Here is a 27,000-nt window from a genome sequence, read left to right as displayed (position 1 = left end):
GACCCTTTCATAACTAAGAAGAGGTATTTGTGAGATGGATGGGTTAAGATGCTTGGGATCTGGAGGGGAAAACATGCAAGGTGCTTTTTCTCCAAGTTAGTCATAATTCTCCACCCCTCATCAGAGCAAATCCCACAATCATTTCTTTAAAGTAGGTTAAAACAAACATCAAGGGTGGTCTTAAAGAGAAAAGAGTCTCGAAAGGCCGCAAATGCAGACTAAGTGTAGGAGGGAGGAGGAGGTCATCCCCTGCAAGGTTGAGGGAGGGAATTATAAGCTGAGTAATGGCGCTCCAGGTGGCTTCTCAGGGATGCAATTGCATCTCTCACTCTGAATCACTGCCTAGCTATCCTCAGGGTCCTGGAGGTGTGATCTGTGGCAATGGAACAGACAAAGCTATGATTACACCGAAAATTTTAGTATAGGCCTGTTCCAAGCTTCAGCATTGGTTATGTTGATTACAACATTATTGGAAAACATAGGTTGACCCCTTTTCATCTATATAGAATAGAGGTGTGTGTTCTAATAAATGAAAGCAAAGACTTTGGAGTTTGACACACCTGGACTTGAGCTCTAACTCCTCCACTTGCTGGTGACCTCTCTAAGACCTGGTTCCTTTGTCTGTATTAGAAGAGTGTCAATTGTTTCTATTTGATAAGGTTGTTGTACAGAGTGATAAGATAATACAAGTAAAGCACTTAGTTTGGTGCCTGGCACAAAATAAGCACCAAGTAAACGGAGGCTATTAATATGAATTCTAATATCAACATTAGCAATATGATGTGTGTAAGCTAAATGGGTGTACACAAGAGTTATGCTTAGAAAAAAGTTTCTAAAGTCATGAATGACAACCTAATACAGTAAATGCAGAAATGGGCATGGGATTGGATTAAAGATATTAAATACTTTTTCACTGGGAGCAATGGATTTTTAAATTCTATTTTTGTTCACCTGCAAGAAGATAGATATATTGTAGTTCATTATACTTTGTCCTTCCTTTTGTATATATTTGAAATCTTCAAAATAAAAAATTTTATAATAGCATTCAAAGGACAAACAATTTTAATTAATAATTCAATAGCCCTGCCTTCCTGAAATATGGCTCAAAATACTACATGGCGGCTCGGCGCCTATAGCTCAACCGGCTAAGGCGCCAGCCACGTACACCTAAGGTGGCGGGTTCGAATCCCCAGCCCGGACCCGCCAAACAACAATGACGGCTGCAACCAAAAAATAGCCAGGCGTTGTGGCAGGCGCCTGTGGTCCCAGCTACTTGGGAGGCGGAGGCAGGAGACTCGCTTGAGCCCAGGAGTTGGAGGTTGCTGTGAGCTGTAATGCCACGGCACTCTACCCAGGGGGACAGCTTGAGGCTCTGTCTCAAAAAAAAAAAAAAAAAAAAAAAAATACTACATGGCAGCAAATGAAAATTGTGTATTTTCTTGAAAGCAATTAATTTTGAAAAAAAAAAATTTCATTACAATTCCAGAAGCAAACACGCCCTCCTTTTGATACACCAAGGTGATCGGAGTGATAAGATTTCTTTCGTCTGTAGGAAGAGAAAAACAAGGTAAAACAGGTGACATAATTAAAATTACAATAAACAATATAATAAAAGTTGCTTTGTAATGATCATTAATATAAATCATACAAGTTGCAAGTTCTGTATCATTGGGTCTATATAACTGACATTATAAAATTATATAACAAATTTATTTTTTAGGAAAGTTTTGTCAAGGTTTTAAGAGGCCAGCCAAAAAAACAAACTAAAATTATATTGTTAGGGAACTGTATACTTAAGATTTGTGCATTTTGTTGTATGTAAATATATACGTCAATATATATAATATATATAAATATATGTCAATAAATATATACGTCAATAAATAAATGCAGTGGACAAAAAGTGAAAAGAGAAAATTTTCTATAAAAACATTTTTTGTTAATTAAATATAATCCTTGGGGGAAAATATGAAAAAGGCATATTACTATTTTATTTAGACAAACAATAAGAACTACAAAATCAAAGGCTCAGGTCGCATCATCTAATTATTTGTTTGCTGCATACTATGTACCTGGCATTTTACTAGATGCTAAGATGCACACTTGCATTTCCCACAAAGACTGTTCACCTCCCAGCAGTCCCCTCTCCTCCAGTCCAAATACCACTGGAGTCCGAGTTTGTACAACTCCTGGCATGGTCCAGGTGCTTGCTGTTTAATGCCACCCACTTCTAGGATCTTCCTTTCCTGAACTGTGGCTAAATTAATCTGCCCAAGTGAAATTCTAGTCAGGGTATGTCCCCACTTAGGAGTTTTTGATGTTTGCCCATTGTCAGCTGAATCAAGTATAAACACCTTAGCTGTGTATGAAAAGCCAGAGGATGCCCTTCATCCTCCACTACTCTTTTGTAACACTTGAGGCTTCAGACAAGTAAAATTCCACCTGCCCACACCTCTGCCTAGGCACCCATCCCTCAAGGGCCAGTTCATATGAAATCTTCAAAATGACTTGTACTGTTCCCAATCTCTGAATCCCCATAGCACATTGAGAAGGTTTTTTTTTTTTTTTAATGAAATCATTTTTATCTACCTGGGGTGTAATTTGCCTGTTTGCTTTATTCTCCTTAATAAAATCTAAGTCCCTTAAGGATGGAAAATATGAGGCTATTTGTTTATCATCTATGTAGCCTCTAAGGCACTTTGTTTAATGTCTTTCACATTGTAGAGGTTTGATAAATATGTATTTGAAAGCATTTCTAACATATCATGAAAATCGTAAGAAATAATATGTAGGAAGGAAATAGTGAACTATATGAGACTACATACGATTAAGTTATAAATTGTGTAAGATATATTAGAGGTGTGATAGGAGTTTAGAAGTGAGAAACATTTTATAATTCATTTTACAAACACAAATAGGTGATAGTTTATTTTGTAGAGATATTTGGGATTATACTTTAGAGTCAAAGAATGCATAAGACATATTCCTGGCTTCAAAGACAGACATGTACCTGGGCCATTGTTTAGCACAGGATGTGGCTCTAACAAAGGAGTGAGTCCCACAGAATCTCAGACAAGGCCAGAAAGAGGCCGACTTTCTAGTGAGCCAGATTAGAGGAATCAAAGATGTCTCCAAGAAGGGGAAAAATGGGAAAAATGAACAAAATCAACACCTACAGCTACACTTCTGGGAATATGAGGCAGAGTGGTCTCTCACCCAGGGGTGGCGTCTCTTCGGCTTTATTGAGCACAGTCACCTTCAAGGTCTCTCCATCAATCATTAAAAGAAGACCCTCTTCACAGCCAACGTACAGATCACTCGTTGGAGTCCAGCAATGCATAGTGGGGTGAAGGAAAGGATACGTGTCATCTTTTGGCTTCGGGGAAAGAATAAAAACCTTGTGTTAAGAAAATAGTCATGGCGAAGAGCCAGAGAGATACCCAGTGGAACTGCCAAAAAGAAATCAATGCATGTGGGCCTACGTAAATTCACTGCTCTCGCTATTGGCCAGGAGCTAAGTGAACTACTCTTTCCTCCCTTTTCCTCCCTGTTTCTCCCTATATACTTTAATTCACTAAGAAAAAATAAGGTGTTTATGTCAACACATTCAATCCTGTTGTCACAGATTCTCGGGGAAGTTATGAGTAATAACTTCTGAACTGTTTCTTTGTGGATTTTTTGGGGGGAGGGTGTCTTGAAACTAAGAAGGTCATTGTCTAGCTAAAATCATCCTTTTGGCTCAGCGCCCGTAGCACAGTGGTTACAGTGCCAGCCACATACACTGAGGATGGCAGGTTCAAACCTGGCCTGGGGCAGCTAAACAACTGCAACAAAAACATAGCCAGGTCCTATGGTGGCGGGTACCGGTAGTCCCAGCTACTTGGGAGGCTGAGGCAAGAGAATCCCAGAGTTGGAGGTTACTATGAGCTGCGACGCCATGGCACTCTACCAACGGCAACATAGACTCTATCTCAAAAACAAACAAACAAAAACCCCCATCCTTTCGGAGGAAGACTTTCATCAGCCTGTGTGTCTCCCGCTTCTGCAGGGGCACAGTGTGATTTTCCTTGGTGGCTAGAGAGAAGTTGGCGTGGATCCTCCGGCCATTAGTGAGCGTTCATGGGGAATGAGAAGAGGGCCCTTCACCTGATTCTAGTAGCTGCTGTCATTTGGTTCATGAAACATTCTGTGCGACTTTGATTCCATGGAAAGAGAAATGCACAAAATGGACCTAGAAGAAAAAGATATATCTAGGAAAGCTGATTTTGGGGACTAAAAACAATACGGACCAAGGGTCTAAGGTAATTTTTTTCCCAGAAAGGACCAGATAATTAATATTTTAGGTTTTACAGATCACATAGGTCCGTGTTACATAGCCTTTTCTTCCCTTTGCAATCCATAAAAAATGTAAAGCCCATTCTTAACCTTGGGCCATCACAAGCAGGCCACAGAGTGTTGATCTCTGCCTTAGAAGATAAACTTCAGTGTTGTGCCACCTGCAACTGTAAAGGCTCAGGTATCCTGCAGGGAGAGGCTGCTCCCCCTTTCCCTGTAAGCTGGGGACCACCTGCTCTCCTTCACGGTGGAGGTGGCTGCAGGAACTATTTAAGGCATGTGCTTCCCACAGCACTGATTAAGATTCTGAATTCAGGATACCAGAATACGGCACTCCCTCCTTTATATTTGAACTAGTCAAATGTACTAGCTTATTTTTTCTTTATTTATTGAAAATATAATGTTTAGCACTATCTGAGCATTCTATTATGCTACACTATTACTTAGAATTGCATTTGCCACACAGAATGTATCCTTATGCACAGAGACACAGGAGGCATTTTAAAATAAACTATTAGCCAAATTCACAAAACTCTGAAATTCCTTATGAGATCCATGTTTATTTCATATTTTCGCACAGGTATTCATTCACTTTACAAACATTTGTTGGGCACTTACTATACTTCAGGCACTGTTCTGAGCACAGGGATGTAGCAGTGAACAAAACAGACCAAAAACAAACAAACAGACAAACAAACGAAAATAATCCCTGCCTGCATGCAGTTTATACCTGGTGAGGGGAAACAAAGAGTGAAAATAAATTAGGAAGTTAAATACATAGAATGTGTATGTGGTGTAACAATATTTATTACATATTGGGCATATTGTGTCATATATATATTTGTATGATGAGTACGTATATCAAAAAGTGCTGTGAGAAAAAAATAAAGCAGGCTGAGTTGGAATAGGTTTCACAGTGGGGGAAGATTATGAATCTGTATTTTTCTATCCAAAAATCCCTGATGTATGTAAACCATCCTTCTAATAAATACTCAGTTGCTTGAATAATATGTTATATAGTACTTTTAATTTACACAACATTTGTAGATTCAAAGTAGTGGTAAGTGTGGCACTGCCCAATAACTATTTCTATTAGATTCTCAACTGATACAAATTTGTGGCATGATTGATATTTCAGTAGTTGCTTATATAACCAAGGATTGCACCAGATCCTAAGGGATCCCTCTTCTCACCAGGCAATCACAAACATCAGAATCAGAAAACATGGTAGGTCAGAGTAGATAGGTGTGTAACTAGCACAGGAGCAGCAGTGAGAAAGCAATGAGTTCTTCTTGCTGGGGCGAGGGGACTGGAGAGAGAGAAATGTCATTGGACCTTGAAATGTGAGTAAGGCAGCCATCACACAGAGCATTCACCATAACAATTTTTTTTAAAGGACAGATTGACTTTTTGTATTATTGGGCTATTTCATTCCCTCATAATCTTGGATAGTTAGAAAATAAATACTCGAGAATGGAGAAGCAAGAATCCAACATACTCAATTCTCACGTGAAGGCAGTAGATGAGCTAATACAAGGGGTTGGTAGGGGAATGAGGGAGAGGGGTGAGGGAGGAGGGTAGTGGGTCACAGTGTATGGCACACCTCTTGGGGGCGGGACACAATTATAAGAGGGACTTTAACAAATACAATCAGTATAACCTAATTCTTTGTGCCCTCAATGAATCCCAAACAATAAAAATATGAGGGGGGAATAAAATAAATACTTGAATCATAATCTGATTACCCAGTGGACAAAGAAAAAGGCAAAATTAACCAAGTGGATTAAACTGCTGCTGGTTAATGACATTTCTATTGTATCTGACTGAGATTTGTCTCATAAAGAAAAGAGTTATTCACTGAATTGCTATTATTTAAAAGTTTAATTGTCTTGCTGACATTTAACCTTAGACTATAAATCCCCAAAATATAGACTCTTATCTGGTATAACAATAGGGTCAAAAGCTTAAAACAAAAGCAATAACACCAAACATCTTATTCTCAATACCGTTGAATCTGTGTGTATGAAACAGAATGTAAGGATTAAAACCTGGACCTTTCTGGCCTTTGTATGTTAAACTAGCATTGTATGTGGCTTTTCTTTCTTTAAGATGAACCTGGACTTGACTTCCTATTACTTTCTTTCACCAATAAACATGTCTAGTGTCATTTAAATGTGACTGTGATATTATATGAGTTATGTGAGCAGAAACAACAATTTTTGATTCTGAAAGTTCTGAGAATTTTAATAGGAAAGATGTCAGTAGAGTCTAAAAATATTTGTCAATAATATCATCTCCTTTTTTCAGACCCCTGGAATCAACTAACAAACACTTTGATGTGGAAATCAAACATGACAAATTGGAGTTTAAATTAATACTGCTTTAGAAAAATGTAAAAATCCAAACATGTTTCAAAATATCTGAGTTTATAAAAGAGATTCCTATTTAGCAATTTCTGTTTAAAAGAATAAAAAGGGGGGCAGCACCTGTGGCTCAAAGGAGTAGGGTGCTGGTCCCATATGCCAGAGGTGGTGGGTTCAAACCAAGCCTCAGCCAAAAACTGCAAAAATAAAATAAAATAAAATAAAAAGGGTAGATGGAAAAAGGAAACTTCTAGTCTTGTTACAAGCAAGATAATGGTACTATTTAATGTTTGCAATTTTGTAAAAGTCCCCAACTTGCCAAGTTTTAAGATCCTTAATATAGACCAAGTCATTACTGATTTATTTGCCTTTGATACTCAGGTCAAAAGAAATAACATTCAAAGGAAGGAACGGGATCAAGACATCTGAAATCTATTTTCATTATGTTTTCAGTCACTGTACAGACATTAATGTTTTAGCCATCTTCCTCACATTATTTATGTATAAATTGAAAGAGTAAACCACAGGAAAAATCAACTTCTAACTTACAAAGTTACAAAGTATACATACATACATACAAAGTATATGGTTTTATTACATTTCCTCGTGAATTATTTATTTATTTACTGACATAGTCTCACTCTGTCATCCAGGCTAGAGTGCTGTGGCATCATTATAGGTCACAGCAGCCTCAAACTCTTTGGGCTCAAGGGATCCTCTTGCCTCAGCCTTGGAGTAGTTGATACAAAGTATATGGTTTTATTAACATTTCCTCGTGAATTATTTATTTATTTACTGACATAGTCTCACTCTGTCATCCAGGCTAGAGTGCTGTGGCATCATTATAGGTCACAGCAGCCTCAAACTCTTTGGGCTCAAGGGATCCTCTTGCCTCAGCCTTGGAGTAGTTGGGACTACAAGTGCCAGCCACAATGCCCAGCTATTTTTAGAGACAAGGTCTCACTCTTGTTCAGGCTGCTCTCCAACTCCTTAACCTCCCAGAGTATTAGGATTACAGGCATGAGCCACCATGCTCTGCCTCTCAAGTTGAAAATCTCCATGGCTGATCTCTTTTCTTTTTTTTTTACTTTGCTGCCCCGCTGTGGCTGAGTGTGGTTATACTATATCCAGGGCAAAGACCTGTGCTGTAACAGGAATTAAAGCCATCCCTCAGCGTGTATAGGGACCTCCACGGATACCAAATCCTGCACATGGTCAAGTTCCCGATTAAAAACAGCATAGTATTTACACAGTTTAAATCATCTCTAGATTACTTATAATGCCTAATGTAGATGCTATGTAAATAGTTGTTATACAGTATTGTTTAGGGCATAATGACAAGAAATAAGTCTGTACATATTCATTCATTTTTTTCCAAATATTTTTGATCCACCGTTGATTGAATCCATGGCTGTGGAAGCCTTGGATACGGAGCATTGACTGTAATCTCTTTCCATGATTAAAAAAATTGAATCAAGGACATGCAACTTTTTCTCTTGCTTGCCACAGAGGTTTTTATCATAAATTTTCACATTGAATTATCTTTAACATTTATAGCTTAATTCTTTATAGTGGTCAAAAACGTTCAGGAACCTCTTCCACTTCTACCTTCTGGCTTGGTTTAACAGAAGCATGGGCATAGCACAGGTTCAGGAGGGAGGGAATCTCCTAACCTCAAGGCCACGCTTGTGCTGCTCTCTGTTCCTGGCCTCCCTCCTGAGCCCACCTGCACCTCCCTGCCCCTTGCTCTTGCTCCAAACTACTGGACTTTTCTCAGTTCCTCACACAGACCAGTTCTCTTCTTCCTCTAGCAGGATGTCAAACCTTTTTTCTCTGCTGCTCATTGGAAGAATAAGAGTTGCCTTGGGACATACATTAAATCCACAAACATAAGGACAGCTGATGAGCAAAAGAAAAGGTCCGTGCATACTCTTTGGGATATGGAACATCACAGATGAGCAAAAAGATCCTCAAATAATCTGCTTGCAGCCCTCACCCCAGGTGGATGCCCTTGAGACCTCTGCCCATGCAGTTTCTTCCATCTAAAATACCTCCCTGGGCTCGGCGCCTATAGCTCAACTGGCTAAGGCGCCAGCCACATACACCTAAGGTGGCGGGTTCGAATCCCCAGCCCGGACCCGCCAAACAACAATGACGGCTGCAACCAAAAAATAGCCGGGCGTTGTGGCGGGCGCCTGTGGTCCCAGCTACTTGGGAGGCGGAGGCAGGAGACTCGCTTGAGCCCAGGAGTTGGAGGTTGCTGTGAGCTGTAATGCCATAGCACTCTGCCCAGGGGGACAGCTTGAGGCTCTGTCTCAAAAAAAAAAAAAAATAAAATAAAATAAAATACCTCCCTGACCTCCAACTCTCAGCTCAGTGTCATCTCCCCAGGGGCCTTCCTTGACCTTCCTTGACTAATCTGTTCTTTGCTGCCTCCAACTCCATATATTTTGTTATAATAATGATCACATCTTGCAGTGTTTTATTGTATCTCTTCACTTGTTGTTCTTCTGTCTCCCTGAGGTGGCACCCCTGGTTGGTTGTCCTGTGACTCTTTAAAGCAGCACCTGCTACACAGGAGCTTGATAATAAACATCAGGTGGATGAATGAATGGAGAATGCATGACAGTGGACAAAATCCCCCTTTGAAACTTCTTCCTCTGTTTTCTACAGCCTGTGCTTCTCTCTGGCATCACTCCTCCTTCTGGGACTGTGCCTTGCAGACTGACTCCTCTTTCTCCTCCCGACTTCGGGCAGTCAGCTTGCCCCTGCTCTTCTCCCTCTTATGTGCCCTTTCTCCCTTGGTCATGACACCCCCAGGGCTCCCACCATCCTGTCTATGAGAGGACTGACATCTCTGTCTGACCCTATCTCTTCCTCCCTAACACAAGGTCTACTTTGCCAACTTCCACCCAGCACCCCCAGCTTGATGTCTTTCCTATACTCTAAATCCAGTATGTCCAGATGGAAATCACATCTGGGCTCCATGTTTCTGTTAGCAGTGCCATCATCATCCCAGTCATCCTAACCTAAAACTCCAGGGGCTGCATTTCTCCCAGGCTCCCTGGTGAATCCATATTGAAACCTAAGATGATCCACTTTATCCTGCATGGCAGGATGACATCTCACTTCCTAACCTCAGTCTGTTAGAAAAACAGGGAGTTGGGTGGCACCTGTGGCTCAAAAGAGTAGGGTCCCGGCACCATATACTGGAGGTGGTGGGTTCAAACCTGGCCCCGGCCAAAAAACTGCAAAAAAACCCCAGGTAGTTACCCTGAAGTTTTCTGCCTCTTCACCGACTAGTCCAGCAATGGCTGACACTGGCAGCACAGGTCCATAGATGGGATCTTTGGGCAATGACTGGGGGAAAGTTTCGTCTGTTTCACTCAAAAATGACCCATCTTCTAGAGGTAATTTTACCGTCCTGTAGAAGAAGAGACACCAGGCACAATCAGATGAACAGAAACTAATCATTGGTGTAACCACTTCATGTCAGTAGTTATAGAAGTGGGGAGGTATTATAACTCATAAAAAATGAAAAAGGAGATCAAAGCCAAATGGTATATTTAAAATATATGTAATATGTTATAAAAGGACAAGTTATACCCAGTTTTAAATTAAGTACAGAGGGATTATCAAAATTTTTTCAAAGTTACTCTCTAACACAGGAGTTGTAAATTTGAATGCTGATGGGGGTATAGGCAGGTCCTATGTGGCTGTTGGGGACTGTGACAAATGGGGACGTGTTTGCTCCTTGTCAAGGTGGCAAGCACCATTCAGTTCCAGCCAAGATGGTTGTTGACGTGAAATTTTGGTTCCAAAATTTTACAAGAATATCATATCTACGGATATTTATGAGAAATCTCTCAATTTTGAATGTTAGCAGCTAATTTGAATTAAAACCACTGTGGCTCAAAATAAATATATATGTAGGCCATATTCAGCTATGTTTGGAACCTCTGATATCAAGAATTCACTTTCAAATTTGTCATACATTTATGATAGTTTGAAGAGTTCGTGGCCTAACGCATGAAATTTAAAACTTCCTTGGTTAGGTTTATGAATGATAATTTCAAAAAACAATCCCATAAAAACAGTACCTACTGGCTTGGTGCCTGTAGCTCAGCAGCTAGGGCGCCAGCCACATACACAGGAGCTGGCGGGTTTGAAACCAGCCCGGGTCTGCCAAATAACAATGACAACTATAACCAAAAAATAGCCATGCGCTGTGGCAGGTGCCTGTAGTCCCAGCTACTTGGGAGGCTGAGACAAGAGAATCACTTAAGCCCAAGAGTTTGAGGTTGCTACGAGCTGTGACGTCACACACTCTGCAGAGGGTGACACAGTGAGACTCTGTCTCAAAAAAATAAAAACAAAAACAAAAACAAAAAAATGGTACCTACTACTAAAATGTAAGGTTTAAGGGTTCTCAAATCCTGCTTTCATTATGAACCAGGACAATCCATTCCTCTTTTCTTCCATTTTATTTCCTTATAGAAAAGTCACAACTCAACATTCAAAACTAGAATAGAACATTTGAGGGAAGTACAGAGAGAAAAGAGTGTGATAAATTACTTGCCTGCCTTGGCAAGGATCTGATAGAGATATTATCCACTTTCTTAAAAGGTACAGCGTTGTCAACTCTGACTAGAGACAGGTTTGCTTAATCAGTGGGTTCTTGTGAAAGTTGAGACATAAAAAGGACCAATGAGGGTCTCTTTTAGGCTCTCAAAGTTTTGAAAACTTTATTAGTTTCACATTTCTCTTAAAATGTGATTTTTCAAAAATGGCAATTTCAAAGATATTCCTATCCTGCACCTCTTGATCTGACTGTGGAGGATCCTAAAAACGGTCAGTTCAGTGGCACCTTGAGTATTTTAGCTCTTTCTCATCAAAGATACCCACTATCACTGGGACATTTGTTGTAGAATTTCTCTTTGACTCAGTTCTGCTTACACAGGTAACTCTTATGATTCCAATATATCCAACCACCCTTTTGTTTGTGGACAATGTAGCTGAATATATAACCTGTGTGCTTCCCATATTAGTTTCTTATTTTTGAGAGTATAGTAGAGCATCAAAATAATAGCACAATAGTCATAACTGTCTTTTTATATAACAGACAGGCTTTAAAACAGTAGTAACAAATTAAATTTTGGAAAACTAAGCCATGTTCAAAAAAGCTTTCAGAGAAGTTGATATTTAAAAGAAAATCTTTGGGAAATTTAGCCACAGAAAATCCTTTGGAAATGCAAACACTACCCCAAGATAGTTATATAGGTAGAAAGATGTTATAAAAGATAAGCTGTATGTATGTGTGTATGTGAATGTGCGTATGTATGTATAAAGCCACTTAATTCATCAAATTGGCCCAATCACATTACATGAATGCAAAGTCCACCACATTGTTGTTGGGAAGTAACAAAGCCTCCTACTTTGGTTTGAAGTAATGCTCCTGGTTATTTCTTTCAATGGTCCACACATTCACTGTAGTTGGACTTGATAAGCACAGCTGGCACCAGTTCATGGGGTTAAAAGACATCTGGCTCACATCCATATCAGGCTGCAATTTCTTGCACAAAATGACATTTGATTCCCAGTTCCTTAGAAGAAAATAGCATTTGACGAAAAAAATAATTTGAATTTCATGTCTTGAGAATATCTAATTATTTTAAAATGATTTACTTAAGTCGGGACATAATTTGTAACACAATTGATGTAATCTATGACATGAATGTTAAAATTTATAAACAATTATGCTTATTATCATATTGTAGCCTAAGAAAACAAAATGACTACATATTTTAAAAATATTACACCATCATATGCTACACCAACCAAGACTATTTTATCTACCTTGTTAAGTTTGAATATAACTCACCCAAACCTACAAAATGGAATATACCTTCACAGTTGCTGAAAACCAAATGTAGGTGCCCCTGTCTTTGAAGTACCATGTCTGAGTATTCCATATGGCTCTGGGTGACTATACTTATCTAAGCCCTTTGATCATTTACTGAGTTTTTAAAATCAAAGTCATAGTATTTTAGAAGGAATGTATTTGCTCATTTGAGAGACTGTCCTGAAGCTCTACCATGAACAAGGAAAGGAAAGGACAAAAATAAATGTGAGCCCTGCCCTCATCTGTGGGGCCAGCACTCCAGCCAGGGCTATGGGCAGGAAGCTGGAACTAGCATTTGCTGAGATTGACTGTCTTCCGGCTCCCTCCTACACCAACCCCCTCCCTCCCCAGCAGAAATGCCCTGTCCATCACATCCACCATTCCCTTGCTGCTGTCTCCATTTCCCTGATCCTATGACTTTCTGCCTTACGTACCTGGCAACCATCAACCCTGGATGGATACACTGGAAGCCTGGGCTGCTGGAGACATCACACAAAGATTCTGTATCAATTTCATGGTTATCACCCTCTCCAGATCCTCAACACACTCTCCAACCCTGCTGTGCTTCTCTGGTCAGTTCTCTCTCCATTCTCTAAAGCAGCATTTTTAATATTCTTCCCTTCCACCACCTTCCCAGTCTCAGAAAATGGCCTTGATTTCCATGATTAAAATTGAGGCCATTAGCTGAGAACTCCCCCAAATCCCTGCTATTAAATATAACTACTTGTTAGGGTCTACACCGTTCTCTCCTCCTCATCTCCTGTCACCACGGAAGGCACATCCTTCCTCCTACCTAAGGCCAGTTTCATCACCTGGGCTCTGGACCCTACTGTCTTGCCTTTTTAGAATCATCAGTCTACCCATAGTCTTCTCTTCCTCATCTTCAGACTCTCCCTCTCTTCTGCGTCCTTCCTGCCAACGCATGAGTGCTCACCTTCACCACCTTTTAAGAAAGGCTTCTCTTAGTCTCTCCCTTCTATGTCTCTCTCTTCTTCCCTTTGACCAAACTTCTTGCAGGAGTTACTTCTGTATCCTGTCAGCACCATCCCAACATGGCTCCCTCTGAGACCCACAGGCAGCTCCTTCATCCTAAACCAGCAGCACTTTGAGGTCCTTGTGTCACTTTACCTCTGCACCCTGGTCCCACAACTGCCTTCTGGACTCACTCCTAAACTGTCATGTCTTTCCTGGGGCAGCTCATATCCTCTGGGCCCCAGGTGAGCCTGGGCCCACCACCTCTCCTGCCTGGCTCTGTGTGGGCTTGGACACACCCGGCCTGTGCCTCACCACACACCAGCTGCGCATGGGCAGGGCTTCCCTGTGGGCTGTGAACAAGAAACCTGCAAATGCGGAGTTCACACCCTAGAGGATGGGATACAGGAGTTGAGGTATAAATTCTCTTCTCCCCCTCTCCTCTTCCTCACTCACAGTCTGTCACTGCCTGGACTGTCCAGACTCACAGTAGCCCGACCAGCCTCCGAGAAGACCACCTTGGAGACAGAGTGATCACTTGCACTTGGTGCCACGTGGGGGTGGCAGGAGAATAATGCCCCTTCACGGCGGTGACCCTCCCTGCCTCCTCCCCTGGGTTTGCACCCCCCACATGGGCTCAGAGCTTGTGCCTCAGCTTCTGCTTTCTGTGCAACCCAGGCTGAGGCTATTCTGGAACCACCTAGCGTTCCCCCCACCACAGGGCTACTCCTGTGAGTCACTTATGTGGGTTCCTGTCATTCAGTCCCTTCCATCAGTGCTCCTCCAGGTTCTGTCTTGAGCTTCTCTTGTGTTCGTTTTTATTTTCATCGCTTTGATTAGCAATTGATTTAACTCCCCTCAGATGTTTTTCTCCAGACCTCTCTCCAGAGCTCTACCTCTGGTTATCTGTGGCAAAGGCACAGTGTGTCTCCAACATCTGTTCTCCATTTCAGAGTAACAGAACCCCTGGGTTGGGGCTAGGCGCACGGCCACTCACAGTGAGGGCCGTATGCTCCTGCATCTTCTGTTGTAAGATGTGGCTTGTGTCGAAGCTGCTCAGTGAACCTGAGGGCAAGTGCTGTGTGCAGCTTCCAAGCTGTGCATTTTCAACAGAGGGTTTGTGCCCTGCCCCCCTTCCTTTTTTCTCCCCAGTGGCTCCCTAAAATACCTGAGTGGTGCCCCATTTTAGACTAGAGATGAGAGCAGCACCCTAGAAATGGGAGAGCAGTGAGATAGTAGCAGACGGGAGGTGGCTGCTGATACTCAGGAGCCATCACACCTCCCAAGGGCCACTCACACCCAGACTGCTCATATGAAAGAAACGAATGTTTGCTGGTGATGCAGGTTTCTATGTCAGCCACTGAGCCTAAATCCTAACTCATATATCAACCAGCAACTACACTGCTCCACACAACAGACTGTTCCATGTGGGAGTATAGGTCTAAGGTCGCTGTGTTTGAGAGAGGCCAAAAAGATAATTGTTTTCTGTAAAATTATCCCATTTTAAAAATATTTTACATGCTAAGCAAAATACATCTGTGGCCCAGAATTAGCCTAAAGATCATCATTTTTTAATCTCTGACTTAAATAAATACCAGGTAATAAACACTATTAAGTATTGTGCATACTTGTACTCAATGAATTCTCAGAAAAAAAAATCATGCTTAGGTGATACTGCTATATCCATTTTACAGAGGAAGAAACTGATGCTCAGCCTCTTGAGATTATAGACCTGCTGGTCATCTGTAAAGCCAGGATTCTGGCCCCAGTCTGTTATACTAAAACATCTGTGCTCATTCCACTTCACTGCTTTTTAAAAATTCTCCAGTTGCACTTAAGAAGGACAAGTGGCTCGGCGCCTGTGGCTCAAGTGGCTAAGGCGCCAGCCACATACACCTAAGGTAGCGGGTTCGAATCCCCAGCCCGGCCCGCCAAGCAACAATGATGGCTGCAACCAAAAAATGGCCAGGCGTTGTGGCGGGCGCCTGTAGTCCCAGCTACTTGGGAGGCTAAGGCAGGAGACTCGCTTGAGCCCAGGAGTTGGAGGTTGCTGTGAGCGTGATGCCACGGCACTCTACCCAGGGGGATAGCTTGAGGCTCCGTCTCAAAAAAAAAGGAGGACAAGTGAGTCTTTTGCTTTTGAAGCTATCAGAACTTAGGCACTGTCTTCTTTCCTCAGCTGCTTTCTGTCCTATGCACCCGGACTGTGAGATGATACATTTCTGTTGTTTAAGACTGTGGTCCCCAACTCCTGGAGCTGCTGATTGGTACTGGTCCATGGCAGGTTAGGAACAGGAGGTGAGTGGTGGGTATATAACCAGAGTTTCATCTATATTTATAGCCACTCTCCAGTGTGCGTCCCTGCCTGAGCTCTGCCTCCTGTCAGAATGTGGCAGCATTAGACTCTCACAGTAGCAGAAACCCTACGATAGCTACACACGGGAGGGATCTAGGTTGCAGGCTCCTAATGCCTGAACACTGAGGTGGAGCTGAGGCAGTGATGCTAGTGCTGGGGAGGGGCTACAGATACAGATTATCATTAGCAGAGAGGTTTGCCTGCACAGAGACCATAAGACCACAATAAATCAATTGCTTACAGACTGATGTCAAAACTATATCCCCCAAACAACTGAGTATATTATGTCATACCACAAAAAAGTGAGGTGATGGTTATGTTAATTAGTTTGATTTAAGCATTCCACATTGTATACCAAATCGTCACATTGTACCCCATAAATGTACACGGTTATGATTTAATAAAAATCAAATTGCCTGTGGCTCAGTGGGTAGGGCACCAGCCCCATATACCGAGGGTGACGGGTTCAAACCCGGCCCTGGCCAAACTGCAACACAAAATAGTCAGGCATTGTGGCAGGTGCCTGTAGTCCCAGCTACTCTGGAGGCTGAAGCAAGAGAATCGCCTAAGCCCAGGAGTTGGAGGTTACTGTGAGCTGTGACACCATGGCCCTCTACCGAGGGCAATAAAGTAAGACTCTGTCTCTAAAAAAAAAAAAGAAGTAGTAAAATGATTGTATCATAGGGTATGGTTGTGTTTTATTTTATAAATAAAATACTCTGTCTTTTGATTGGGAAAACAAAAAACATAAAGTCCCCATACCATCCATGGAAAAATTGTCTTCCGTGAAACTGCTCCCTGGTGCCAGAGGTTGGGGACTTCTGGTTTGTGAGACTTTATTATTATAGCATCCTTAGCAAGCTAATATCCATCCATAGGTGAATAAAGTGTGGTATATACATACCATGGAGTAGAAGGAATGACTATTGATGCACACATAGCAGCACAAGATAACTTCAAAATAATTATGCTGCATGAAAGATGCCAGACCAAAGAAAACAATATACACTCTACGACTCCCTGTCCGCCCTGTATGTGAAATATACTAGAGGACACAAACGAATCCAGAGTCACAGAAACCACATCAGCAGTGAGGGCCAATAAAGGGAATCCAAAGGAAAAGAAGGAAAATTTGGGGGATGGTGGATATGTTTATTATCCTGATTATGGTGATGGTTTCATGGGCATACACCTAAGTCAAAACTTATCAAATTGGCTTGGTGCCCAGAGCTCACTGAGTAGAGTGCCGGCCACATACACTGAGGCTGGTGGGTTCGAGCTGGCCTGGGCCTGCGAAACGACGACAACTACAACCAAAAAACAGACGGGCACTGTGGCTGGCACCTGGAGTCCCAGCTACTAGGGAGGCTGAGGCAAGAGAATCGCTTAAGCCCAAGAGTTTGAGGTTGCTGTGAGCTTTAGTGACACAGCACTCTACCTAGAGCAACATAGTGTGACTTTCTCGAGAAAAAAAGAACTTATCAAATTGTATATTCTATATATGACACATTTATTATATGTCAGTTATATCTCAACAAAGTTATTTTTTAAATAAACTCTATATAATCTAAATGTGGCTACTCTGAACCTAGATTCTTATATTTTTGTATAAGAAATGTTAGTATGTTATCCTTAATCATACCTGGAATGTTCTGTAATATATTTCCCCTTAGTAAGATAAATTTCCCCAAAAGGAGTTTGGAATGGAAAAGTGAGTGCAGCCTTGAAGCTGGCCACATGAAATGACCCAGAGAAGATGAGAAGTGCGTCTTAGACGCAGGTGTTGCCTATTTATCTGGCAAAAGCCCTATAATGCTGCACTCTCTGAACATATCACTCTTTTAATGTCTCTAAGAACAACCACTTCAAACTGAGCTCTAATGTAGACACTGTCTAAATTTCAACATTAGAAAAAACATGCAAAACAACTCCATGATGCCATTTTTAAAAAAATGGAACTGCGTGTATTTATAAATGTGTTCTTTACTTGTGAAAGAAAATATAACAGCACATTAATAAAAGAGAAAGACAATAATTTAGTTCTTACATTGTTTTTGAAACCCTGACTGCCAAATTTTATGTCTAAACATAGCAACTACATTAAACTTTACAATGAGGATTTTTTTTCCCTTCTATTTTTCCTTGTTTCAAAATTTTCATGTATATTTCCTTTGCTAAAATCCAGAAGGGTAAGAGTAAAATATAACCCAGTGAAAAGATTCCTGCAGGATGCAGAAACTTACCAAAGGGCCAGTTCAAATTCTGGGAGAGAGGAGTAACTAGCCAGGTAGGTGCCACAGTAACTGAACGCAAGTAAAGTGTAATCCAGAAGAACATCACCTAAAATATAAAACCCAATTACAAGGATTTGGTCATCAAGTTCAGATTAGCCATAGTCTTATGGCTTGTTTCCCTTTTCTAATGATTTTCACTTAATTCAACTGTTAGGATTCACTTATTTAACTGTTAGAATAAGAGATCTACTGGCTGATTTCTAAGACTATGATCAGAAAGCTATGAGCACAGTTAAGCTTCATTTTTTAAAAGGTACATGTGTTAGAGTGAATTAAGACCATTAGGTTCCTGTGCCTAGAGTTCAATACAGTGATCCTATTGTACCATGTATGTCCCAGCATGATTCGAAAAGACCCAAGAACCATACGATATGTAATAAATAAATGAGGATTAGAATAAACAACTTTAAATGCCTCAGTAAATTATAATAATTCTAGTTTATTTCCTTATCTCTTTACCTTAGCATAGTATCTTTCAGCTCTTGGAACAACTATAAAAAGTTCTATTCTTAGTTTTACCTATAGTTGAAGAAATGCAACATGACTTTAAAAGTCGCAACATTTTTAAACGTTTAAAACATGTGTGATGAAGATTTTAAAACACGAAAGTGTCTATCTGTGCTTCCCAGTAAATGGGAGTCTGATTTTCTCTCCTTTAGGTGCTGTTGTGCAGTATGTTGTTCTCTCCTTCATGTGTTTCCAAGGTGCAATCTTTGCCTTCAGTAGCTCTGTCTTCTTATATTTGTATCTCTGTTATTTGTTCTGTATATTTTTAATAATTGTTTTCTGCTTCTTTTAACCCTTCGTATTTTAACTGACCACAACAGAACCCTAAAACGTGACTTCTGTCATTTACTGAATTTGTTTAGCATAGTAAACATAGTCAACACCCCTCCATACATTTAGTGAACATTTAATGCAAAAATTAAAATTTTTTTTATGGGCTGATAGAAAAAAAATCCTTGCTATATTCCAAGGAAAATCATTCTACCCTTGCTGCATGGACATTTCTTCCTATAATTAAAGATTATTAGTTTGATTTATTCTTTAAATGTAAAAAAAATGTGGTATTTGAAAAAATATCCCCCCCGAAAGCAAATGAACAATATAATCCTACCACCAAGTAATCCTACCACCAAATCTACCAAGTTTCTTTCTAATATTGTCTTCTGTGTGTTCACGTGTAAAAATATATACAAATTAACCATGAATTAAATAGCATATGTAACACTCCACCTAAAAGTGGAATTTGGATCATATATAGTGTTGTAGTCTATTGGTATTTTTATTTATATTATATTGAGCATTTTATCATTCGCTTAATATTTATTCAAAAAGTTAAAACCAGGAGACGCTTGTGGCTCAAAGGAGTAGGGCATTGGCCCCATATGCTGGAGGTGGCAGGTTCAAACCCAGCCCCAGCCAAAAAGTACAAAAAAAAAAATTTAAAACCCACCTTTACATAATACCCCTTTAATTTAGTTAACCATGTTCATAATACTGGAGATGTGGGTTGTTTATAATCTTTTGCTATTATGACAGTATTTTTTACTCCTTTGCATATAAACCTTTAACTATATTTCTTATTATTTCTTTAATTTCTTATTATTCTACTTCTTGAAGTGGGTATACTGGGTCAATACTTACCCAGTGGGTATACTGGGTGTTAATACTTACCTCCCAGAAAGACTCTATCAACTTACATTCCTACTTTCAGTGAATAAGAGTGCTACCAATTTCACTGTATTTTGCCTAGCAATTATAATCTTTTGTGACTTTGACAGGCAGAAAAATAGCATCTTGGTTTAAAATATACTTTTCAAAAAGAATATTAAGATGGAACATTTTTTGCTGTCTTTGGTCATTTGGAGTTTTGTGATTTGTCTAGGCAAGTTTTTTTTAAATTTTTGACATTGCTTTAGAGGGATGTTTGTCTTTTTTCTTACTGCTTTATAAATACTCTGAAAATATTTGATTTGTTCCAAATATTTTCCTGTTTATTTGCCTTTTCTCATGTTCATAAGTTTAAAATTTGTATATAATCGAATATGTGGTATACTAATCTTTCAAAGTTTTTCTTTTATGTAGAGAGTTCTTCTCCATCCTGAAATCACTTCAATATTCTACCATATTTTCTACTACCTTTCAAATGGGTCTGTTATTATAGTGAATGCTTCCTTAGTTTTGATGTACAGTATAACATGAATATCTAACTTGATACTTTTGTTCAAATGTTTTTTATTTATTTATTTATTTACTTTTTTTTGAGACAGAGCCTCAAGCTGTCCCCCTGGGTAGGAGGGCTGTGACATCACAGCTCACAGCAACCTCCAACTCTTGGGCTCAAGCGAGTCTCCTGCCTCAGCCTCCCAAGTAGCTGGGACCACAGGCCCCCACCACAACGCCTGGCTATTTTTTGGTTGCAGCCGTCATTGTTGTTTGGGGGGCTGGGCTGGATTCGAACCCGCCACCTTAGGTGTATGTGGCTAGCGCCTTAGCCACTTGAGCCACAGGCGCTGAGCCTGTTCAAATGTTTTGTAATACCATTGCTGAATAATACATATCCTGCTTGGGGGAGGGACTTCTATCATCATTTACTCAGCTTTTTTATACCCTTCTGTCCCCTGACCAGCTCTTCCACTGACCTGGTGATCCCTACACTAGTACCACACTCCTAATTACTACAGCACCATGATGTTAAAATGACCTCTATCCGTGCCATCATTCTCTTTCCGATTAGTCTCATTCTCTACTTCTTTCTCCAGATTAATTTTGGAATCATTTCATTGAAGTTCTCCTTGCTATCTAAAACATGTCACAAACCTATGAATTACCTTCTGTGATGAATATCAAAAATATATTTATTTTTAATAACCACGCTTTCCATTCAAGAATATGTTTCTACATGTTTAAGATTTTAAACCTGTGATTTTTGTAATTTTCTTCATCTAGGTCACTCAGATCTCTCCCTTGCATTATTTTTATACATAAATCATCTAATTGCATGGGTATTTATTTTGAAATTATTGTCTTATTGAGCATTCTTTAAATGGTCCTAGTAGACTATTGCATTACCTGTAATCTCCTTTCCTGTAGCTATAAGGTTTTTCAATTCCATTAATATACTTAGTACAGTCTTTTTCTTGGTTTCAATATTTAATAAATATTATATAATTCCCACAAGGATAACAATAGGTATTGTCACTGCCAAAATGAACATTCTGCTTAGGGAATCTTTCTATGTTATCAGCAATATATTTCAAAAACTTTTTCTTTCTTTCCTTTTTAACAAATAAAAGAAAAAGCCATCAAAATCTCTGAAACACATCTATCCAATTTTCATGCTTTTTCATGCCATTTTGCTGCACTGGCTGGAATTTCTAGGTTGATATTAAATAATGGTGGTAATAATTGGTACCCTTGATGGCACATTCCTTATTGTGAATTCTTTGGGGGCTTCATGATTAAATGAATGTTGGCCATTTGTTTTGGATTATCTAATGTTGGCCATTTGTTTTGGATTAACTTTCAGTAGCTTGGATAGGGCTATAACCAAATAACTAAGCTGGAGAAATTTTAAAGACGAAGGGGAGTTATAAATAGTCCATCTAGACAGTTTCCAATCTGTGAGTGAGTTACCTTTTTAAAGTTGTTTAATCTGTTGAGAACACAAATTTACAAATAAAATATTACAAATTATAGTGAAGTTCCCTGACTTCACCCAAACACTTATTTGACTACATAACGCTCCACAACTAAGACTAGACTCAAGTATGAGCTTTCTGTCCATGGTGTAGTGAATGATAAATTACAATTATTAGATGGAGGCTCCAGTAGACGTACAGCAGCTCAGTCTGGGTCAGCTGTATCTAGGAATGAGTCAGTAGTGATTCAAATGGCAGGTAATGTTGAGCATTTGGCTTACATACATATACGAGATATATATATATATATACACACACACAGATATGCATGTTCATACATATACTATATATGTGTATACATATATACGATTTCATTTATCATCACCACAGCCTTGACATTAAGTGACCTTTATCCCCATTTCATGGATGAGGAAATTGAGGCTCAGAGACTTACTTTTCTGTAGAAGTTATACAAATATCAATTCACCTGGATTTTTGATAAATCCTTAGGAAAGAACAAAATTCATTGTTTTAAAAAAGGTAATACAGTCTTTTAGCCCAGTGCTTTTCAAAACTTAATGCGATTCACTTTTCAAATCCCCATGTGATTCACTTGGGGAATTTTGTTAAAATACAGATTCTGATTCAGTAGATGTGGGAGAAGGGGAGCCAAGTTTCTGCATTTATAACAAGCTTACCAGTGTTGCTGGTATACAGACTGCACTTGAAGTGGAAAGGCTCTAGTCTATTTAATTAAATACTCTGTGATCAGTTCGATTCCTTCTTTTAAAAATGCATATTTTTAAAATAACTTCAAATAAACAAACCACCTTCATTTACAATAACTAGATTTGGTCACATCTTATAACCCTTCAGTTCTGGGAAGAAGAGAGGTAAAGGATACCTTTTAATTTGGTCTTTCTGGTCAATGCAGGAAAGTTGTATATGTGGATCACGGGTTTTAATTTCCGGTCAGAAAAAGCCACAACTTCACAGGGAACGTTGGTTGCCACGACGCCCACAATTCCACTAATGCACTGCAGTACAGTCTTTTTCTTGGTTTCAATATTAATAAATATTATGTAATTCCCACAAGGGTAGCAAAAGGTGTTATCGTTGACAAAATGAACATTCTGCTTAGGGAATCCTTGCACCCATCTTTGGGAAGAGATATATCATCATCAATATAATACATTTCCAATACATTTTTTTAAACAAAGAAAAGATAGGTTTTAATCAAAACCTTTGAAACATATCTATTCATTTTCATACCATTTCTGTCCAAAACAATCTCTAAGATAAAAAAACACATGCTGGCTGTGAAATCAATTTGAGTTAGTGAACTACCGAAATTTGAACGTAGACCTCAACTTCCATAGGCCTCAGTAGCCTTCTTCAGAGAACTTTTTCAATAAAGAAAACTCTCTGACAAACTTGAGAAACTCTCAGTTCTGGGGTCTTGTATACTTAGAAAAGAAAAAGTGAAAACAACAGAGAGAAAAGAGTTTGATCCTCCCTTAAAAACAGAAAGTTGCACCCTCAGCCATTCTTTTATAAATTACCTTGATTTCAAAAATAAACTTTAAATCTCCCTACTGGTATTCCTGGTCAAACATGAAAAAAAAAACTTTAAGAAACAACTTTGAGTAGGAAAGCACCCTTTGGGGTTGTGAGCAGAAAAACAGCTTCTTTTAGGAGATGAAATCATTTCAATATTCTACCACATTTTAGACCTAAAAATACACATAAATGCAGAAAATAAAAGGAATGAAGTCGACATGAAGAAAAAGGTTAGAGCACAAAAAGGAACATACTTTAAGTAAGGAGTGTGTGGTAACATGTTAGAAGGAAGGAGAGTCGGAGATTAAAGAGATTATATATTTATTTAAATATTAAAGAGATCGTTGAAGATGGTGGAGAACTGTGATTGGTGAGGCATCTCAAGAGACTGGAGAGTACAGGACTAGTGGAGGATGCTGTATGCGGGTAACGCTCTAGGAAAGAAATAGCTCTTATCTGTGCAGTGCTTTATGCTTTTCAAAGGCCATTATAAATGCAAATAAACCCAAAGTTAGTGGCTGGGAGTTAGAAGAGGATGGCTACAGAGGCTGTCCCTGGGATGGGGATGAGAGAGCTGTGTAAGAAAGGTCAGGGAACCGGATCACTGAAGGGAATCCTGAGCCGGACCGAGGAGGCAGAAACGAAGGGTGGAGGACAGGAAGGCTGACTAAGCGAGCGAGGGTTCGGGTGGCAGAAAAAACGAGGGGACAACTGGAGCCGGGGTCACTGAATACCGGGAAGGGGAGCGACAGCAGAGGTTACACAGGAAGGGACAGGAAAGCGTTGGGGATGACAGAGAGGAGATGGAAGTTGCGTGGAAACACAGGAAGAGCAGGGCAGAGAGGGGATGTAGGTCAGAAGCGGTTTCCGCGAGACCGAAACCAGTCGCGGAGCGGTAAAAGCCACACCTCACGGCCAGGGACTGGCCGGTGGCGTAGATGGTGTCCTCTCGCTCCCGGCCTTGTGCCATGTGCCGTGTTTTTCAGCCTGGCGCGAGCAGCAAATGCCAGACCCTGACTCTGGTCTGTAACCGTCACTCCATGCCGGGACAGCCAGGCCGGGGACGCCGCCGCTGTTGACACCTGTATCCCGGAGACCAGAATCCCTGCGTCCATTGGCTCTGCCCTCAGGCACGCTCTCTCTCTTGAGCCAAGAGGATTGGTGGAAGTGCTGCTGCGACTCGACCAATGGGTGACTGGTCACGCAAGCGGGGGGCGGGTCGGGCCCCTCCGAGTGGGTGCTGGGAGCTTCCCAGCTCCGGATATGCTTGTCGCGACAAATTGTGAGTGCTGACCTTTCCTAGTTATGTCCCAAGAGCCAGCCGTGCAGGCGTCGTTTCATTTCATCTTCACATCCTCCTCGGGCTCATTTTACAGATAGTGAGAAGAGAGGTGCGTAACTGCCTCAAGGCTGCAAAGCGGAATGGGACTTAAATCCAGATCTAGTTTAAATCCGAAGCTCCCAATCCTTAATTACTATGTAACACTTTCACGTGGAACCTCTGCTACCTCAAGGAAGCAGACGGCTTCTGAAAGTAACCTGATGGAAAGATCAACACCTTCTCTTCGCTCCTTGTCTTCCCTTTTCCCATCGCCTTTATTGTGCTTCCCTCCTTCACCCTCTTCTTTCCTCTCCTCTGTCCTCATCCTTGCCCTCCCCCGTTTAAGTCTCTCCTTCCCATCTTGTCCTCTTCATTTCTTGCACAAGTATTTACTGAGCATCTCCCATGCGTTCATGTATTACACTGGAAAAAAAAAATGGTGAGAAAAGCAGGATAAAATTCCTTTCTTCTTGGAACTTAGAGACTAGACTGGTGGGGGCCCTAGAGGATGATAGGCTTCCACTTTATTGCACAAATAGAGAATTATAGATTGAAAGGAAAAGAAACATGATATTTGGAATGCTTGTGTTGTGATACTCACCTAATGACAAAGATTTATCAGCTTGGCTAAACTTTAGTTAGGCTCCCAAGCCTTCTTCTAGGCCCATCTGTGCACTTCCTTGTAAAACCCTGTTTTAGCAAAGAACTTCGCTAAGATATTGGGCAAGAATCCGTCCTCCTTCAAATATCTGATCACCTCCAGTTTTGATCAATGTCCTCATCCTCCCCCAAGCGATGTCTGATTTTCATCAGTAATCCTATCTGGTCAATTTAGCCAGAATCCCTTTTCCTTCAGATATTTTCTCTTAGTAATTTTACATCACCTGACACACACACACACACACACACACACACCGTGCTTCTTGGCTATAAATTTCCACTTGTCCATGCTGGGCTCCTCTCCTGTCCAATCTCTCCCCAACTCAAAATCCCATTGCCATGATCTCTATACCTATCATGATGTCCTGAGTAAAGTCTACTTTAACATGTTTTTATTTTTATTTTTATTTATTTATTTTGAGACAAAGTCTCACAATGTCACCCTTGGTAGAGTGCTGTGAGATCACAGCTCACAGCAACCTCAAACACTTGGGCTTAGGCGATTCTCTTGCCTCAGTCTCCCAAGTAGCTGGTACTATAGGCACCCGCTGCAACACCCAGCTACTTTTTGGGTGCAGTTGTCATTGTTTAGCAGGCCCAGGCGAGCTCAAACCTGCCAGCCTTGGTGTACGTGGCCAGCACCCTACTCGCTGAGCTACAGGTGCTGAGCGTAAAATATGTTTGAATAATTTGTTCTTTAACACTAATTGGATAGGCAATGTTAAAAATGGTTTCTGTTGGCTCGGCGCCTGTAGCTCAAGTGGCTAAGACGCCAGCCACATACACCAGAGCTGTTAGGTTCGAAGCCTCAGCCTGCCAAACAACAATGACAACTACAACCAAAAAATAGCCAGGTGTTGTGGCAGGCGCTTGTAATCCCAGCTACGTGGGAGGCTGAGGCAAAAGAATCGCTTACGCCCATGAATTGGAAGTTGCTGTGAGCTGTGATGCCATGGCACTCTACCCAGGGCGACAGCTTGAGGCGCTGTCTCTAAAAAAAAAAAAAAAAAGAATTGTTTCTGTGTGCATGTACTCACTGAGAGTCAAAAAATGAGGAGTGATTGCAGGATGGAGATGGGATGGGCAGAGGAGAGTTTTTGTAAAGGTATTAACAGGACAACAGTTTGGATGAACTGGGAAAGGCAGTGTGATTGCTGCAGAGAGAGAGAAGAAAAAGTACTACAGATGAGGCTGGAGAAGGAATCGCTGGCACTCTTGAATGGCAAGGTGAGAATTCTGGCCTTTATCTTAAGAGCCATGAAAAGACTACTTGAGCTCAAAAAATGATACTCCAAAGTATGGCACTTTAGCAAGCTAAGTACATTGAACAAAAGGAGGTTGTCAGCCTTCAGAAGCAAAGTCTCTCTCTGACCTGCTCTTGCTCTGCTGTTTCTTACCCATTTCTCTCCCAACATGATTCAGAACCAGAATCATTGTTCTGCAAAGTGGATCAAAGAAGCTAGAACCCCTCTCCCTGAAAGTAAGCCAGAAATACCTAGAAATATTGCTCTAGGCTCAGCGCCTATAGCTCAACCGGCTAAGGCGCCAGCCACGTACACCTAAGGTGGCGGGTTCGAATCCCCAGCCCGGACC

At 40.7% G+C, this 27,000-nt stretch overlaps 1 protein-coding gene across 1 annotated transcript in view; it reads right to left on the bottom strand.

Annotated features, from left to right (window-relative positions):
- CFAP43 (cilia and flagella associated protein 43) overlaps positions 1 to 24,443 on the bottom strand; it is a 99,653-nt gene extending 75,210 nt beyond the window's left edge. The window contains exons 1-7 of the mRNA XM_003787347.3: positions 24,335 to 24,443; positions 22,771 to 23,024; positions 18,172 to 18,268; positions 12,134 to 12,301; positions 9,972 to 10,122; positions 3,217 to 3,376; positions 1,479 to 1,546 (exon numbers count right to left, since the gene is read on the bottom strand). Of these exons, the coding sequence (XP_003787395.1) occupies positions 1,479 to 1,546; positions 3,217 to 3,376; positions 9,972 to 10,122; positions 12,134 to 12,301; positions 18,172 to 18,268; positions 22,771 to 23,024; positions 24,335 to 24,396 (960 nt within the window). The 5' untranslated portion in view covers positions 24,397 to 24,443. The remainder of the gene's footprint in view (positions 1 to 1,478; positions 1,547 to 3,216; positions 3,377 to 9,971; positions 10,123 to 12,133; positions 12,302 to 18,171; positions 18,269 to 22,770; positions 23,025 to 24,334) is intronic.
- Positions 24,444 to 27,000: the final 2,557 nt, after the last annotated feature.

This window comes from Otolemur garnettii, unplaced genomic scaffold (assembly GCF_000181295.1).
Source record: "Otolemur garnettii isolate 467f Iridium unplaced genomic scaffold, OtoGar3 scaffold00021, whole genome shotgun sequence".
Taxonomy (NCBI): domain Eukaryota; kingdom Metazoa; phylum Chordata; class Mammalia; order Primates; family Galagidae; genus Otolemur; species Otolemur garnettii.
This window is presented reverse-complemented; position numbering and strand designations above follow the sequence as displayed.